The 18,984-nt window shown below is 44.3% G+C and overlaps 2 protein-coding genes and 1 long non-coding RNA gene across 3 annotated transcripts in view; 2 read left to right on the top strand and 1 right to left on the bottom strand.

The window, feature by feature from the left end:
- Nucleotides 1-3,730, bottom strand: part of rasl12 (RAS-like, family 12) — a 12,764-nt gene extending 9,034 nt beyond the window's left edge. Inside the window, exons 1-2 of the mRNA XM_069911841.1 lie at nt 3,507-3,730; nt 2,679-2,735 (exon numbers count right to left, since the gene is read on the bottom strand). Coding sequence (XP_069767942.1) covers nt 2,679-2,735; nt 3,507-3,636 — 187 coding nt within the window. The 5' untranslated portion in view covers nt 3,637-3,730. The remainder of the gene's footprint in view (nt 1-2,678; nt 2,736-3,506) is intronic.
- The window catches only part of LOC138749876 (uncharacterized), a 23,402-nt gene extending 4,418 nt beyond the window's left edge, over nt 1-18,984 (top strand). Inside the window, exons 3-4 of the long non-coding RNA XR_011348907.1 lie at nt 2,616-2,682; nt 17,120-18,984. This is a non-coding gene — a long non-coding RNA (uncharacterized lncRNA). The remainder of the gene's footprint in view (nt 1-2,615; nt 2,683-17,119) is intronic.
- Nucleotides 7,663-9,027, top strand: kbtbd13a (kelch repeat and BTB domain containing 13a). Its single transcript, XM_069910580.1, has one exon. The coding sequence runs from the start codon at nt 7,663-7,665 to the stop codon at nt 9,025-9,027; it is 1,365 nt and encodes a 454-aa protein (XP_069766681.1).

The following is an 18,984-nucleotide window of genomic DNA, read 5'->3' as shown; positions in this document are numbered from 1 at the left end:
CCATGCCCTCTTCACACTGTTACCATCGGGGAAAAGGTACAGGAGCCTGAAGATGAGCACTCAGTGGCACAACGGCAGCTTCTTCCCCTCCGCCATTAGATTGTTGAATAATCAATGAACCAAAGACACAGCCTCACCTTTTCTTGCACTATTTTCCTGTAATGTGTAAGGTGGTTTATATAAATTGTGGTGCTGCAAAACAACACATTTCATAACATGTTCATGTCAGTAAATTCTGATTCTGATTGGTTTCACTGCTCTAAAGGGTGTGGAGTTGCAAATCGAAGCCTTCACTTTACTATACTGTTCTTGAAGGAATTGAGGCAGCACAAAGAAAGAGACTGCAATGAAATACAACTGTGTATATCACCAGCTACTTCTTATAGGCAACAACTACGTACATACAGCAAATATAGAAGTGGATTTGTCTGTAACTCACTGACAGAGACATGATGGGATTTAGCCATTACAGAATATGTAAACAGTTACACATCTACAGATCAACTGCTACTGAATGTTTTGGCTATTCCATTTTTGGCCGTTTCAGGGTCTGTGGTGAAGTGTTCTAACGAAAGAAATGGATATCTTTAATATTCACGTCAAGGGTTACTTGAGACCTGTCAGAGTGACAGCATCTGTAACAACTGGACTGTGTTGCTCTGGCTACACCCTCTCGTTTTTTTCCAGTCTCTTCTCCCTCAGCTGCACATCCTCTGGCCCTAAGTGCCACAGCTGTCTGCTTCGTGGCATGCGGCAGAAGCCCAGTTAAAGGTCAACGTTCAAAATTCAAAGTTCATACATGGTATCTTGTACAGGCCAGGCAGCAATTCTACTTATTAGTAACTGTACTCAAGAAGAAAAATAGTATATGAAGGAGAGAAATATAAACAAAGAAGAAAAGTGATGTCACAGGTGGATAGGGTTGTAAAGAGAACTTTTTCCACATTGGCGTTCATAAATCAGAGTATGGGAGCTGGGTTGTTATGGTAAAGTTGCATAAGACATTGCTAAGGTCAAAAGAGGAGTATTGTGTGCAGGTTTTGGACCCCTAACTACAGGAAAGATATTAATAAGATAGAAAAAGTGCAGAGAAGAGTTACTAGGATGTTGCCCAGACTTACAGGAACTGAGTTACAGGGAAAGGTTAAAAAGTTTAGGACTTTATTCCCTGGAGTGTAGAAGAATGAGGGGAGATTTGATAGAGGTATTTAAACTTATGAGGGGGACAGACAGAGTAAATGGCTTTTTCCCATCACATGGAAGCCCTAGTAAATCAGGTGAAGTAAAAAAGCCTAAATTGGCTGCAAAGGACCCAACCAGCAGGTCAGGGAGCTTCTACAGTTAGAGAAACAGTTGCAGCTTCGCACTGACCTGTAAAGTGGTTTTTCTCTCCACTATTGAGGCCTGGATTTGCATTTATCCACTGCATTCTGTGTTTTAATTTTGGCAAATTTGTTCAATACCAGATTTAATGACTGGTCTCCAAAACAAATATTTGGAATCAGTACTTTAAGGTCAACAAGGAACCAAATCAATCAAATGGAAAATGTTAGCAAACATTATCAGAACCACAGATCTATACGATAGAGAACATGGTACTTTTAACCCTGATGAAGGGCTCAAGCCCAAAACATTGGTTATGTCAAAGCACAAATGTTGGAGAAACTCAGCAGGTCAGGCAGTGCCCTTTATATAACAAAGGAAAAAATACATAACCGACGTTTCGGGCTTGAGCCCTTCATCAAAGTATGAACTAAATGTAGACAGGACCTTGATGAAGGGCTCAAGCCTGAAACATTGGTTACGTATCTTTATCTTTGCTCCATAAAGTGCACTTTGCTTATCCCTTGATGAGAGTAACGGTTGGTTATGTGTATCTAAAGGTCACTGTTTGACCTGCTGAGTTTCTCCAGCCTTGTGTTTTCACTTCTATCAAGGAGTCTGCGGGTGTCCGAACAAAAGTGGGGGAGGGGTGGTCACAAAAGCAGGAGGTGATAGGTGGAGAAGTGAGGGAGGGAACAGCAGAGATCAGGGGGAGGAGGGATGGCTGGGTGAAGGGAGGGAGAACTGGAAGGGGGGGGGGAATAGCAGAAACAGGAAAAGTCGCTATCTGGTTGGAAAAATCAGGTGTCCTTCCTCCAATTTGCAGGTGGTCTCGGTGGGACAACTTCATGTGAGTGTGACATAGAACTGCAATGGTTGGCTCACGGATGGAGGGAAGGTGCTCTGCTGTCTCCCAATCTGCCCACCTTTATCTCTGCTATATAAAGTACCCCGTTTGACCTGCATTGGGTTTTTACACGGTACTTTTAACACTTGGTGACTAGTTTACACTAAATCTGAAGAGAGACACCTGTTTCCAGGCGCCACCCTGTAACTAGAGCGGCCAAGTCTTGCTCTGGGCTGCTCTCGTCTTGGGGCTGTGTGCTGGGTTGCATCTTGAGAAAGGGTCCGGGCCCGAATCATTGCCCGACCCTTTCTCTCCACCGAGGCTGCCTGACCCACCGGCCCCCTCCAGCTTCTCTTTGTTCGCTCTGCGGTTGTCGTGTTTCTTTTGTTCGTGGGCTGAAGGGCAGGAACGAGCCGATGATTTCCTCTCTCGTTTCATTTTGCAGATGGTCAGATTGAAACATAAATGTATAAAGGTCAGTGGCAAAATCAACATCGGTTACACTTACCCAGGTAAGGATCGTACTCGCTTATGAATCTCTTGGTGAGAAACTTCACCGTCAGAGCTGAAAGATCAGAATAGTAGGGTTTAATCTCGCCTGACAATGGCGTGAGGTTGCATCCAAACAACGTGAGCCGGAGTCAATCACGACCGTCTGCAGACACCGTGGTTGAAGTTAAAAACGCGAAAAGCTGGAGAAACTCTGCAGGTCAAACAAAGTTGCACCAATTGTTCAGGCTTGAGCCCTTCCCTCAAGGTATCAGCCAAATGTAGACAGGAGATAGATAAACAACGTTACCCGCATCAGGGGATGAGCAAAGTATCCTTTATGGAGCAAAGATAGATACATAACCAACCTTCATCAAGGTCTTGTCTACTTGTGGCTCTTACCTTGATGAAGGGCTCAAGCCTGAAACGTTGATCATGCACCTTTATCTTTGCTCCATAAAGAGCACTTTGCTCATCCCTCGATGAGGGTAAACGGGTTAGGGTTAGGGTAACTGTTTGACCTGCTGAGTTTCCTCTATCCCTGGCCCACATTGCCCGAGCTCAAACATCAAAGAACCCCTTGATGAGGGGCTCAGGCCTGAAACATAAAGGGACTGTGTGACCTGCTGAGTTTCTCCACTTCACAGTGTTTTACCCGGTGTAGAGCAGGTGAGGAACGGCTCCCGCTCGCAGCGTCGCCCCTGATGGGCTACTGCTGTGAAGCTACAGGCGGACACTTTCCCCAACTTCCCATTCACTGGCAATGGGTGGGAAGGAGAGGCCGGTCGGCTGGGAGCCGGACAGTACTGGGGTCGGCGCGTCCGGACACGGGGCCGTCACAACTCACCAGACTTGCCGGATCCAGCGCAGCCCAGGATCACCGTGCTGCAGTCCAGAGGGGGAGGCAGGGCAGGGCGCTCCCGCTCCGGCACGGCGGCCGAGGGGGCCAGCCGGCTTTTGCCGAACATCGAGGACATCCCGCTTCCCGGCTACAGCATGGCAGGGGCGAGGGGGCAGGGGCGAGGGGGCAGGGGCGAGGGGGCAGCGGCGAGGGGGCAGCGCCTCTGGGTGGATGTGCGAGGCTGCAGGGAGGGGAGGAGGAGAGTTGCGAGCCTTGCCCAGGGTGCCGGCGCTTGGGATCGCAGTGCGCTCCTTGTAAGGAAGTCGCCACTCTCGCCCAGTCGTGAGCATCTGCAGAAACAGCTGGGCAGCTGCTTCTGCACCAGGGTCTGATCTAATGACCAGGGGGCAAGTGCACCGAGACCCAGGCGAGAGCCTCCCCCCTCTCCAGCCTCGGCACCTCTCATCAATCCCAGTGAACTCAGTGAGAACTTCTCTGCCAGTAATGACCTCCCCCGGTTCTCCCTGACCGATGGTCCTCCTCGCACAACCGCTACTGTCCTTTCTCAATCCAGTTTTCCCCCCGCGTTAATGTATCCACCGCCCGGCATTTCTGGACAGTTCAGGGATAACTGAACATTAAATTTTTACTTCACCCTGATACACATCAGAGTTGGAGATGTGGCATCACAAAATATATCACATGAGTTTTCTCTGTTCTCTGTTGACATGATCTGCGCACCCTGCACGTTTTGACTCAGGTTCCACCACTCCCAACGCGCATTTCTATTACTGTCCGACCTGGTGTCCGAGTTGACTTGCCTGGATGGCACCCAAAATGAAGCTTTGCACTCTATTTTGGTGCAAGTTACAATTCAATGTCTTAAATCAATTCCACGAGGACATTGCTCTTCACTCATACTCAACAGGCCCCTCCTCATCTGTGGGATGAAAAGCATTTTTGATTTTCACTCGCTATTTTCCCTACAATTTACCAAGCCCCCAAGGGGAGGAGTTAGAATCTTGCAGAACAATTCAGTCAATCAAGCGGGATCCTTGAAGGGGGCGGGGGATTCTGGTCAGCAGTCGGTTTTCAGATTTATTGTCACATACAACCCTGAGATTCTTTTTCCTGTGGGAGAGGCAGAATTACCACTTATTGGTAGTGAAAAAAACGGACTCAATGCACACATGTAAACAAACGGACTGTGCAATACAGAGAGGAAAACACATTCAATAAAATGCACAAGTAAGAATTCTTCAATGAGTCTCTGATTGAGGAGTCTGATGGTGGAGGGTTAGCAGCTGTTCCTGAACCTGGTGGTGCTAGTCTTTTGGCAGCGGGTCTTTGATGATTGCTGCTGTTCTCCAATGGTAGTGTTCCCTGTAGATGTTCTTGATGGTGGGGGGGGGGGGGGGTTGCCTGTGATGTCCTGGGCTGTGTCCACTACCTCTTGTAGGGTGTCCCCATACGAGACCTTGATGCAGCCCGAAGGGTATTGCCCAGCAGTTTGCAAGACCTTGCGTGAAAATTGGTTGTACTGTTTCCTATTTTAAGATACAATTTCACTCTGATATAAAAAGAGAAAATGTTGCAATTAGTCAGCAAGTCCACATCATCAATGAAGAGGGAAGCAGACATGCCGACATGGGGAGAACGTACAAACTCCTTCCAGACCGCACGGGATTCGAACACAGGTTGTTGGCGCTGTAACAGTGTTGCACCAACCACTACGCTCATCATATACATAAATATATGTATGTACATACACATAAATATAATATATAGATGTAATGAAAGCCTTACTTAGCTTCCCGGGTACAAAATCATACGGGAGGGGGTGGGGTGGGGTGGTTGGGGGGCAAAATCATAATCTAAAAGGAAGATTCACTGTCAATTGTAGTAGAAAGCACTGGGTTGATTCAGTTGAGCTTTGGTGATCTTGAAGTAATGTTATGATGAGGGCTATTCAAAAGCCTGATAGCTGCTAGATTCTTGTACCTAGAGTTGTCTGACTTCAGGCTTCTGTGTCAGGGTGATGGGGGAGGGGAGGGGGGTCTTTCATAATGTTGGTGGCCTTCTTGAGGAAGCCCCTCAAATGGATGTATTCAGTATCCGAGTTGAATTTGGCTGCGATTGACATTTAAATTTTAAATTCAGACATACAGGACGGTAACAACCCCTTTCAGCCCACAAACCCATGCTGCCCAATTTGCACCCAATTGACTGATAACCCCTGTATGTTTTGAAGGCTGGGAGGAAACTGGAGCACCCGGAGGAAACCCACACAGACATGGGGAGAACATAGAAACTCTTTATGGACAGCGCCAGATTTGCTGTAACAGGGTCACGATAACTTTCTGCCCCCTTCTATGTTCCTGGGCATTCAAGTTACCAAACCAGGCCATGAAGCAACTAGTCAGTATATTTTGCACAGTACACCTGTAGAAATTCGATAGACTATTTAATGAGATGCCGATTCTCCTCAAAGTCTGAAAGTAGATGTATTGGTGTACCTTCTTCATGGACACCTTGAAGTGCCAGTATGTGGATGCCCAGGAATATGAAGCTACTGTCTCTACTTTTAGTTTTCTAGTCAACTGAATTTGTCAAGTGAAATCTACAGTTCCAACTGCACTAACCCTTCTCACGGATGACATACTAAATATGGGTCCTGAAATATTGAGCCTTTTGATACCTCCTTTTGGAATATTTGCTCATATACAACCTCAGTAAAGAACCAAAACTCAGCTTATATATTAAAAAAAAACTAGGCAGCACAGCTCAACTTAAATCTATTTTAGTCCATTTATTCATTACTGAAGTCAGTTCTGCATTCAGGGACATATCAATGTTGCAAACATAATGACAAGCTATAAGAGTTGGCGTAGTCCAGTGATTCTCAACCTTTTTCTTTCCACTCATTGTCCCATTTCCTTTGGAGTTATGAAACCGTGCACATAATGAACCAATTATGTATGATTAAAACAGTGGGTTTCAAACTTTTTCTTTCCACCCACATTATAGAATTTGATGAACCTCTAAAATTACATCCTTCCATTTATTTTGGAATAAAATGGAAGTGCTCAAATTTGGTCCAAAGATAGCAACACAAGACCGGTTTCACAGATCACCACTGCTTCATTTGGTGCATTATTGGTGCCTTATCTCCTTTCCTGGTATCTCTTCCTCCAAGTCATTTTCCCAACTGCCTTTTTTTTGCCATCAAACTCTTCACTCATCTCTACATCCCATTCCCAGAGAATGTCCAACACTTGTCCACCTCTTGTCAGTCTTGCTTACAACAAGGCCCAAGGCCCAATAATGGGTGCACTGAGGACAGAGTGATTGTTACTTGCTCCCAATTTGTATTGGTGGGCCAGGAGCTTTACAGTGTCTTGATGACTAAACCTGAAGACAATATTATGTTTGTGATTTGACCGCTGTGTTATAATGCTTTGCCTTAACATTCGGAGGCTTCACCTCACTGGTGGCATCTCACTTTAATGGTCAAGGGGGAGAATGAATAATTCTGGGCTGATTTCTCAGTCATAAAATGGTCCAGATTTTGGTGGCTGTTCGCATGCACGTGCGCACGTTTGTGTGTGGCAGGGGGGCGTAGGGGGACAGATGAGAATCCAGAACCGTTTCTAGGCCTGAATGTTTTAACCCACAATATTCCTCCCGCTGAGGTAACTCCATTCAGAGAACCAACGTTATCACCTGAGAAAATGCAACATATTTCTTTACAAGGTCCGTAAATGGACAGAAAATGTGGCAGCCACTGCCAGTGATATAACCAATGAAAGGGAAGGTCAGATTCAATCAAGAGTTAAAGTAATCCTCGGACCCAGGGAATGGTTTGCATCCTTATCCACTGCTCTCTGATTTCATCTAAAAATAGGTATTGCATGACACTTAACAGGCAAGGATGACTCCTCCCTACAGCTGAGATATTAATAGCTTAACAGAATAGACTGTGGGCAGAGTTAGCCCTTCAAAGACGTTTGCAAAGAAGCAACTGAAAGGCTGGAGATTACAAAGCCATGTGCTTGGTTATATTGCTCCTGGCAAAGTGTCAGCTTCACTGGGGCCCAAAATGTTCCTTCCAGTCACAGTGCTAATTCCTTTTGCCAGGTGATTGTTGGTCAGGGTCCGAACGATGCAGCCAGCAGTGGGTTGCGTGCGGGTGCTGGTGGAGGACCAGACCTTCACTGCAGAGAAGCGAATGCTAATCGGCGCTAGCGAATATTTTCGCGGTCTCTTTGAGTCTGGCATGCGGGAGTGCTCACAAGAGGAGATCCAGTTGCTGCAGTTGCCGGCCCGTGGATTCGCTGTGATGATGAGGGTTCTGCGAGGGGAACAGCCCATTCTGAACAGCGGGGAAATCAGCGACGCCATTGAATGTGCGGCCTTTCTCCAGGTGAGGGCTCTGACTGAACATCTCATCCACATCATCACCTCCCACAACTGCTCCCTGATGCTTGAGACAGCATCAGTGTATGGAGTCTTTGACCTTATCCATGCATCTGCTCTGTTCATGAGAGACATGTATTTCAAGGTAAGAGAGGACTTGAACTTTCTGCCTGATCATTTGCTGGACTATATTGAATCACTGTCGCCCAGTACATTTGTGGCAGTGGCTACTCACTCCCCCTCTGATCAGTACCTCGATGACCATTCCAGAACCATTTGCTATTTGGATGAAGCAGAGAACATTTGGAGAACCTTGACCTCATTACCCAAACAGGCCAGCACATCTCTCGCAGGCATTGCCGTGATGGACAACAACCTTTACATAGTTGGAGGAGTTGATGGTCTCAGCAAGCGGGTGGTAAAACTTAATTTTTGCTATAACACCGAGAGGAACAGCTGGAGCGAATTTCCCAGCCTGCAGCACCTTCGTCATAGCCTGACACTGACAGGACAAGATGGATGCCTCTTTGCCATGGGAGGGATGTGCAAGAATTCGGTGCTTTCAACCGTGGAGAAGTATCAAGTGGCATCCAATACGTGGTCCTTTGCCGCATGTCTCCCCAGACCTGGAGAAGGGATAGCATGTGCACGAGCTATGGGTCGGATTTTTGTATGCCTTTGGCTTCCAATGGACACCACAGACATCTATGAATACAAGACCCATAGAGATGAATGGTTGCTTGTAACTACTCTCAGACGCCAACAGAGTTATGGTCACTGCATGGTTGCCCATACGGACAATCTGTATGTCATAAGAAACGGGCCAGCGGATGATTTTCTGAGGTGCTTTATAGATTGCTTCAATCTCACCACACAAGAATGGATGAGCTTATCCAGTTATTATGTGAACAGCAAAGGCGCCCTTTTCACAGCCACCATCAGATGTGATAATGTTTTTACAGTGAATCGGTCACTAACCCTGGTCTACAACATCGAAAAGGACAGATGGAAGCCAGCAAAGGAAGGGGCGGGATTTCCTCGGAGTGGATCCATGCACACCTTCTTACTTCGGCTGCCAAGCAGGGGACTGGCTGCCCGATACCAGAACTAAGGTGGAGTAGGGGGTTGGCTTGCAATGTCCTCAATGTGAATTTTGATTATATGCAACAGTTTGCATTGATTATAGTTTGCAGTAACGTTGACAATCACCGGTATAAAAATGACTTAGTCTGGCCTGCAAAAAAAAAAAGAATCTCAGTGTTGTATGTGATGTCGTGCATTGATGTCGGCCCACCATATTGTGCTAACCCAAACAAAGAAAATCGAAACCCAGTAACCCTCTAGTTTTCTTTCATCCGTGTGTCTCTCTAAATGCTCTAATTGCACCAGCCTCCACCACCCCTGGAAAATACATTCCAGGCACCCACAACTCTAAAAAATTCTTAACCCTGTGTCTTCCCTAAATTTTACCCCCTTCACTTTGTGCAGATGCCCTCTGGTGTCTGCTGCTATCACACTGGAAAAAGGTGTTGGCTGCCTCTCATAACGTTGCACACCTCCATTCAGTCTCCTCTCACCCCCTTTTGTTCCAAAGAGAAAAGCACCAGCTCTGCTAACCGTGCCTCACGAGACAAGTCTTCGATTCCAGGCAACATCTTCTGTACTCTGATTATCAGTTTGAGCATTGCGATAAGGTGTGGCGCGCTATGGTAGCAGCAAGCAGACACAAGACACAGAAGACTGTACTATAGGCTTTATTGTGCTAAAAGTCTGTACACACCAGTTTCAGCTGTGGTGGCTCCCGAGTGACTGGCTCAGGAGGGGCCGCCTCAGGCTTATATTCAGGGTCAGCTGATCGACAGCCAGCCAGGTGGAGTCAGCAGGTACAAGTAGGCTAGTGGTTGTATCACCACATAAGGTAAGCAAGGGGATAGAGTATTGGAATAGATAACTCAATCATTAGTAGGGTCGGCTCAAAATGATTAGCAAAGGTAAGGCAAGGCACCAAAAGGAGAAATCAGCTTTTCCTTTTCTTAATACAGCAGCATCAGCGTGTAAACCCATTCCTTATTTCCTTAATTCCTTAATACAGCAGCGTCAGCGAGCAAACCCATTCCTTATTTCTTTTGAAAACTAAGTTTCTCTGGTTTATGATCACTCTTTGTGGTTTAGAAACATCGAACATTACAGTCACAGAAAACAGGCCCTTTGGCCCTTCTCGTCTGTGCTGAACTATGATTCGGCCTAGCACCACTGACCGCCACCTACTCCACAGCTCTCCACACCCTTCTCATCCATGTACCTGACCAAATTTTTCTAAAATGTGAAAATTGAGCCCAGATTCACCACTTCAACTGGCAGCTCGTTCCGCACTCCCTGTGTGAAGAGGTTCCCCCTAAACCTTTTCCCTTTCACCCTTAACCCATGTCCTCTGGTTTGTATCTCACCTACCCTCCGTGGAAAACGCCTACTTGCATTTACTCTATCTACACCCCTCATAATTTCATACACCTCTATTAACTCACCCCTCATTCTTTTGCACTCCAGGTTAACCTTTCCCTGTAACTCAGTCCCTGAAGTCCGGGCAACATCCTAGTAAATCTTCTCTGCACTCTTTCTATCTTATTAATGTCTTTCCTGTAGTTAGGTGACCAAAACTGCACACAATACTCCAAATTTGCCCTCTCCAATATCTTTACACCTTTACCACAACAGCCCAACTCCTATACTCAATACTTCGATTTATGTCTCAGAAGCTTTCTTTACAACCTGTCCACCTGTGACGCCGCTCTCAGTTCCTTGGGAACCGGAATCCTGGGTAATTATTGAGAGAACTCTGACATGCACCTTGAAGCTAAATTCAACCAATGATCACCAGAGACGCCTTTTGGCACTGTCTTGCTTCCAGTGAAAGCTGTGTCACAGTAACAAATGCCTGTATATTATTAGAAAGAAAATATGAGCTTCATGATGCTGGAACAGTCATCTACCAATTCTATTTTCTTTCTTCATCAGTAACAATTTACCTCCAGGTGACCCACAACTCCAAAGAAATTAAGCCTTATGCCCTCAAAGGATCCTGTCTATTAAACTCTATTCCAGCTTTAGAGCAGGATTACACATAAAACATTATGTAGAAGGTGGGGGCACAATTCTAAATGGACAAACTTGTCAGACTGCTGAATGAGTGGATAGAAGGCAGAGGAAATGTAATAAGTAAAACCCCTAGTATCCAGCACCTATGGCCATTGGTAGATGCTGAATGAGTGTATTTTCTGGTTGCTTGAGACTTTATCTTACCATGTCTAATACCCCTGCATTAAGAATAAACAGTTTAAAAGACAAAATACAAAAATACTATACTGCACCCACACTGAACAAACCCACTTGTTTGAATAGATCAACCTTACTTTATTTTCAGTCACATTCTTTGAAAACATTTAACCGTCACTGCATCTGCAGGTTCCTCCCCTCCACGGATCCGCCAAAAAGGTGAACAATAACATTAAAGATAAATAACCCCCCCCAAGTTGACAGATAAAGCCTCTTACAAAGCAGGGATAAGGAGACACTTTAAGAGAGTCACCCCAACGGCGAGCAGCATCAACCAGCTCTTCATCCTGGGCGATGCCATTTTACATCAAAGATTGATGTGTTACTTCAGAGAACATTTACTTTTACAATTTAAAACTTGCATATTCTGTACATTTTACTTTTAAAATGTATTTTCCTCTTTTTTTGTCTGTTGCTTGAGGGTGCTGGTTGCTTGAATTCCAGATTCCAGAGGTTTTACTGTACTGAAAAATGGTCTTGGATTATTACCTAGGATCTGATATAACATAGAGACATCGGAGCATGAGTAGGTCATTCCATCCTTTTGTGGGTAGTCATTAGTTGCTTTCAGGTGGCCAGAATATCCGACTGTAAAGCCACCTATTCTACCCCAATGAGGCTGTCGGGTGGCCACCTGAAAGTGGAGAACCTGGTCAGGAGGAGCCCTTATCTAACCCTCCTCCTGTAGGTATATTTTTCGGCTTGGAGAATCCTCCATTGCACCTGAAAGTAGCAGTGGGACTATGGCCACAGTCCACAGAGGCCGGCGTTTGCTCGGACGTGGCTCTCCTTCAGTCGGCACATTCAGGTGGACAGAAAGGTGTCTTCTCCATGGCCACCTGAACGTCCCAGCTGCACTCCCCCAGCCACATCTGCTAGCGCATTTTCTGCGTCCGAGCACCTGAAAGCGGCTATTGACTTCAGGATCCACTTCCTGTTTTTTGCCCATGTGCCCTGATTCCTTGGTAGCTGAAAACATTTTCACATTTTTCCATCGGCTATTTTAACTTGTTTAGTTTTGGAGCAGGGACCTTGGTTCAAGGATGATGTTATGTTGACAATGATACAGGTACTCCCTGATTTGCAACCTACACGACTTACATCCATCCGCACACATGACTGAAAAATTTTTAAAATGTAAAATTTACACGGTTTATGTTGTATTTGACAAACTATAACAGGAATAAAGGGGATGTAAGAGCCAAAATGTGTGTACTTACCTTGTTAGTCAGCATCCCGGGATCTGTAGGCGGGGGGTGGGGGTGGCCATCTTGATTCCTGTTGCATGTGGGATCAAGATGGCCACGCCCAGCCTACGGACCCTGGGACCCCGCCAAGATTGATTGACAAATTCAGGAAGCTTTAAATTGTTATCATCAAATCTATGATTAAAAAAAGGGTTGATTAAAAAGTTTAAGACTTTGGGACTCCAAGTGTGCCGGCAAAATTCCGATTTGCAGATACATTTAGAGAGACGATCGATCCTTCAGTCCCAATTATGGTGGTAAATCATGGAGTACCTGTACTCCTTTGACAGAAAGCTTTAAATCAAATAGCAAATATATCCAAAACATCTTCTAACAAAACAAGAAAAATTAATAACCAGAAATTTTGTAAAGAAATGTCATCTTTAATTAACAGATGAGTCTCCATACACAAACCATCCACACATCAAAATTTAGACGTCTCTTTATACCTGTAAAGGAGAAGCTGGGCTTGTTTGAACTGATAGTTAAGTTGTGGAGGGGAATGTTTGCTCTATGAGCAAATTTGTAGGTTGTTTGATTATACCATTGATTATACCATTGGCTTCTTAAGGTTATGGTTAGGTTATGAAAGATTCTACAACAACTTTTCCTTGAACTTATAAAGTAAATAGAAAGAAGATACAAACTTTCATTGGTTTATGTAATCCATTTGGACACAGAAATAAAACAGGTGGAAGCTGCTCTATTTTTTTTATTCTTTGATTACGTTAAAATTTGTTCAGTAGCTCCAAGCAGTGGTGGTTAACTACCACCCGGCCCCCTCACCTTGCCCCCACCCCCGCCCCACCCTTCATTGAATAGAATAAAGTGACATTGTTACGTTAAATATGTATAATGTACTACATGTATAAGCAAGAAATTTAATTGTAGCAACAACCCTTTCCAGAAGTCCTTTCATGTCATCATGTTCTGACTGGTATTGTCAAGTAATCAAGCCTGGTCTTCACTTGAAAACAGTTTGCTGTTAAAACTGAATGTTTTGCCTGTGCTTGGAGAACAACACAGCCAACTTCTGATTTTTGTCACCAGGGAGCGATGAAACATGGACTTACTAAAGTAACGTCATATTTTATAGATTTCACAATACTGGCATTCATGATCCAACAGGCTTCACTCCCTGTCTTTAACTAGTGTACGCGCGTGTTAACACCAGCTCATGACATAATAACGTCCCCATGATAAACTCAATGCAGTATGAAGTCTAAAAGCATTACTTCTAAATGTTTATATGTTTGGAGACTAATTTAGAGAACAATATAGTATTTGTAATTTTCCAGATATGAAAAAAGTACTGAAATATCATCCAAAATACTCACGAGTACACTCAGTTAAACCTCTCGGGTGTCCCCCTCCCTTTTGGGCCCCTAGACTTAAGCCCTACTCAGCTACTCTGGCTCCAGGAAAAGATCTCCACATAGAGACGTGTGTGATTCAAATGAACTGGATCTGAAATCTGGACTTTTTTTGATAACTTAAGAATCTGACAGCAAGTGCAACCATGGTGAGATTAGTTACCAACAATTTGTAAATTCCTTTAACCTGTAGAGATAGGAGGATGTTCAGCCCTAATGGAGCAAGCAGCAATTTTCTAGCTCCTACAGCCTTGGTTTCACTTGGTACTTGTTTACCAAATTGACCATGGGTTATTTTTTCCCCATTATTTAAATTTACCATTTTCTTTAAATTAATAAATCTGATTTCATCACTGTCTCCATTATAAGGTGCACAACTGTGTGGGACGTGACTTTCGTGCAGGACGTGGCAGTGAATCTGTGGAATTCGCTGCCCATTGAAGCAGTGGAGACGACCTCAGTAAATAATTTTGAGGTTGTGTAGATTTTTGCAAAGTAGAGGAATTATGGGATATGGGGAAAAGGCAGGTAGGTGGAGAGGAGCCCATCTATCAGCTCAGCCATTGAATGGCGGAGCAGGGTTGGAAGGGCAGATGGCCGACCACTGCTCTTATTTCTTATGTTCTTAAGTTCATTTTGAAATTGATTGGAAAACTTGTTGGCAGTGCTGTATCTAGATAGCTTGATTAGACACACGGCCAGAATTTCCATCGTCTGAACTTTGTAACTTGGAAAAGATGTAGATTAATGTGAGATAAACATGATCTGTGTACCAATGCCACAGCTATCTTGAGCCATGATCCCTCCCCAAAATCAGCTCCTCCTGAAATTTTAAATCAGTCCTAGATTATAATCCCTGGTACTAGACAAGTGCTGAGGAAATTTAACTACCTCACGTACTAAGAGAAAGTATTTTATTTTAAAACAATGAGCCCCTCTCCCTGATATTGATCGGATACAAACAAATCAGAAATATTCAACCTATTGAACAGCTGAGGACAGTGAGGCAAAGTTAACATCCAAAAGGGGGCAAGGGGCAGAAGATGAGAGGAATTTTCATGAAGGGGCAGTGGGGACCCCAGTGTGCATTGTTTTGGGTGACAGAGAAAGGAGAATGCAGTATTAACCGAGGATGCGCCAGAATTAGGCAAGTGCAAAGAGAAACAGGTGATAATGATAGAAGACGAGAAATCCATCTCCAGCTGAGCTCGGTACCAACTTCATTAGAGGGAGGGAATGAGCATTAGCAGAGTTTTGAGGGCTATGTCTGCTTTTCGAAAGTTACTGTTTCGGCCTGGAATCTCTGGCTGTCACTGTATATCCGCCGGGGGTGTCTTAGCTGATGTTAGAGCGCCTCCATGAAAGTATTCTAACTGAAATCTCTTCTATTTCAAACCAGTTTCAGCCAGGGGTGCGGTGCTATTTTTTTTAGATGCCAGAGCTCACACAAAACGGCGACAAGGAGGTCTTGTGAGACCTGGGCTTGGTGGCCACCATGTTGTATTTGGTGTTGTATAATTGAGAGCGAGGAAGGAGGATGACCGGTTGTGCAAGAAACAGGTTGAGTGTCCAGGCTAGCGCCCAGTGGAGGAAGTGTGGGGAGGGAGTGGTGGGTGGGCTACCCGGAGCAGTCCCTTGAGGTGCTGGAGCTGTGCTCTGGTAGCACTGCACCCCTTCCAGCACGTTTACAATCAGTCAGGCTAATTCTTGGCTATCACTGGCAAGGCCAGTGTTTGTTACCTCTGAACATAAAACATCCAACAGCCAGCCACACCCCAAACGATGAACTTTCCTTCGATGGGATGCGTTGTTCAAAGAGAGTAATATCATTAAATAGTTTCTATGTAGCAGAACAAAGAAAATCTACATTCTTTTTTAAACTTCAATCTCCTTCACATGAACTGAATATCTATTTTCATATTTTAATAATTTTCTCAGATGTGCTGAGAGAAACTATGTCTGATGTTGGACCCTATATTAAAATTCCTCTAAGGAACACCAGACTGATACGATCTGTAATTTCTAACAGAAGAAAGTGTGTTCTGGCAAAACATAAATTAAACAGTATTGGCGGTGTGGCTACACATGTGTGTTATGTTGGGGTGGAATGACAATTTCCAAGGTACAGTTCTCTAATCGAAGGCATGATTACAAATGAAAATAGAAGCAGTTATGTGAAGGAACACCGTGATAAGTATCTTAAAAAATAACTCAAGTATGAGGTATATCTATTTCCATCTTTGTAATAACGTCATTAATAGTCACCCAACATATTGTACTGAATTTTGGCCAGTTAGTTTGATGTCTGGAGTTAGAAATGAAAACAGCTTTAACATTATAAATAATTCTTTCTGGGCCTGTGGCTTTTTCTGAGTTCTGCTGTTCAAATATATTTTCCCTTTCTTGTTCGTTTTCAATGAATTTTTACTTCCTCCTTTACTTGTTCCATTAAGGGTGGTATGGCCGGTGTAGCGGTCAGCCAGTGCCTTTACAGCGCCAGCGATCAGATCCTGCGCTGTCTGTAAGGAGTATGTATGTTCTCACTGTGTCTGTGTGGGTTTCTTCTGGGGGGCTTCAGTTTCCTCCCACTGTTCAAAACGCACTGGGGGTGTGTGTAAATTGAGCGGCACGGACTCGTGGGCCGAAATGGCCTCTCACCATGCAGTATTCTAAATTTAAATAAATTTTTTGAAAAAATTACTCTGAGCAAAGTTGCGAATCGGTCTCAGGACAAAACATCCCTGCTCCACAGACTGACAGTAACGGCCAACTAATCTATACTGACGGCCCGTTACCTCTTACAAGTTGCCACTGACGAGTTATATTTAGGTGGAATGGTTCTGATTACCACGAACAATCGCACATGCTGGGAAGAGGTCAAATCTTTTGATTTCCTCTCTTCAAAAAGACAGCGATGGCAAAAAATGTTCATAAGCAATTGGCTCAGAAAGTCACAGATGTGATCTGTGAAGCTGAGAATTCTGTGAAGAACCTCTGAAATATTTCTGCCATTTGCCCGAGGGATACTTTCATATTGATTCCAACAGCACACATGGGTTTCCTCCCATGACCCTGCACAGCTCGGCATTGCCAGTTTCTAGGGCCAGATATTTGGGGAGCATCTCCTTTGGGTCTGTGCTCATGAGCTGATTTTCCTGCATTGTTATTCTCCATTTAATTTGGCAAAATGTGACTGTCACATACCTTCACTGGTACAGACTCATAATGACATAATTTTGTTCATTTTCAGGAACTGGGAATCACCAGCATGAATGGTCTTTGCAGCTCGTCCCCAATTACTGTTGAGAAGGCGCTGTTAAGGCTTCTTGAACCAGTGAATTTCTTCTGATACTTTGGATTCTTTTCCATCAAAAATTGAAAATGCATTCAAATGTAGAGAAGAGTGAATCACAAAAGTCTGCAGGCGCTGTGATTGTAGTAAAAACTAGAACTGATTTCCTATTGAGTGTTTTATTAGGTAACAAAAGAGAGATCATAAAACTATACAAAACAGACAACAGCTTACTGCCCATTTTTTAGCTTCCTCCTTTCTCTTAATCAGCTGCCTTTTCTGTTTTGTTAACCACGGTTCCCTTTCCCTGAAGGGACAAACCGTCCCTAAACACCCTCCACACTACTTCTGTGCTTTCTCCCGAGAATATCTGTTCCCAGTCTATTCTCCCTCATCCCATCATAATTAGCCCAGTCCCAATTTACAATTTTGTCTGCTTTTATCCTTGTCCATACCTATACTATCTCCGAAATGCTTCCTCATCGAGAGGTCTGTCACCTGACCAGTACTAGATCCTGTACAGACTCTTCTCTAGTTGGTTGGACCCCATACAAGAATCCTTTTTGGACACTCCTGACAAATTTTGCCCCATCTATCGCTCTTGGAGTAAGGAGGTGACAGTCAATATTTGGGAAGTTGAGATCTACCAATACAAAATCTGCTCCTCAGTGTCCTGGGGGCTATTTAGGGGTCTGATTTCCATCCCCACCGACTCAGTAGAGAATCACAGCATCCTCTCTTCCTGCAGCTGTGTTACCAGTTATGTTGCTTCTCCCCCCCTCTTTTAACTCCCATCACATCCTTTTAAAAACATCTAAATCCCGGTACCTGCATCAGCCAATCCTGTCCTCGCATTAGTTATATCCCTGTAACAGCCACAACATTGTAGTTCCACGTACTGATCCACGCTTTAAGTTCATCTCCCTTATTCCTAACACTCCTTGCACTGAAATAGACACATTTCAGCCCCTCTAACTGACTAAATTGATGCCTCCTCCCCCTGCCTGTCCTCCCACACAAACCCACATCACATTGTGGGGTTAAATAGTTCCTGGTCGCTTGGCACAACAAGGTTTTTAGCGTGAAAAGTCTGCCCCTTTGAGGCAAAGGGGTTGCATACCCTGTACAGTCTGGAGTCATTAAGGGTTAAAGCATTTTCCCCAGATGCAGTGACCTGCATCTAATTATCTGGGAAATGGTTGGCATATTCATAGCACAACACCAAGGGAGTTTGTTATAACGTTGCCAGATTATTTTCATCCTGTGGAAAACTCTGCCTGTGAGAAGTTGCAGTCATGACTGTTGGAGAAAGAGGTTTTGAACTTTCCCTACTGGGTAGCTATAAACAGATGGGCTTTGATTTCAAAGCTTGTTTTTCTAACTGGCGCAACTAGAAAAAAAAAATTATTTAAAAAAAAAACTATAAAAAGGTTAGAATTCAATTATGAGTTCAGATTAACCAATGAATTCGTTAAATAGTTCCTTCTGTGCTTTTTTTAAACATGGTTCAAGAAAGCTGTCAATCATTGAGCACGGCCTCCGTAGCTTCATTCTGTCGCTTTGTTTAAATGTTTTTTCTTTCTTTATTTAAGCAGAGAAACTCTTTCCCCTCTTTAGCTTCCCCCGGTGTTGTTCTTGGTTCCAAAAAAAGAAGGAACTCTCTTGTAATGCGTTCAGATAAGCATTCTCTACACATGCAGTTGGTTATCTACAAAGTATGACTAAGGTGGATGCATCAGTCTCACACTCATCCTTCAGAGCGACTGGGCAATGGTCAGAAATGTTGACACTGGCCAATTTGCATCTCCTGCAACCACCTCCCA

The sequence above is a fragment of the Narcine bancroftii genome, chromosome 14 (assembly GCF_036971445.1).
Source record: "Narcine bancroftii isolate sNarBan1 chromosome 14, sNarBan1.hap1, whole genome shotgun sequence".
Classification (NCBI taxonomy): Eukaryota; Metazoa; Chordata; class Chondrichthyes; order Torpediniformes; family Narcinidae; genus Narcine; species Narcine bancroftii.
This window is presented reverse-complemented; position numbering and strand designations above follow the sequence as displayed.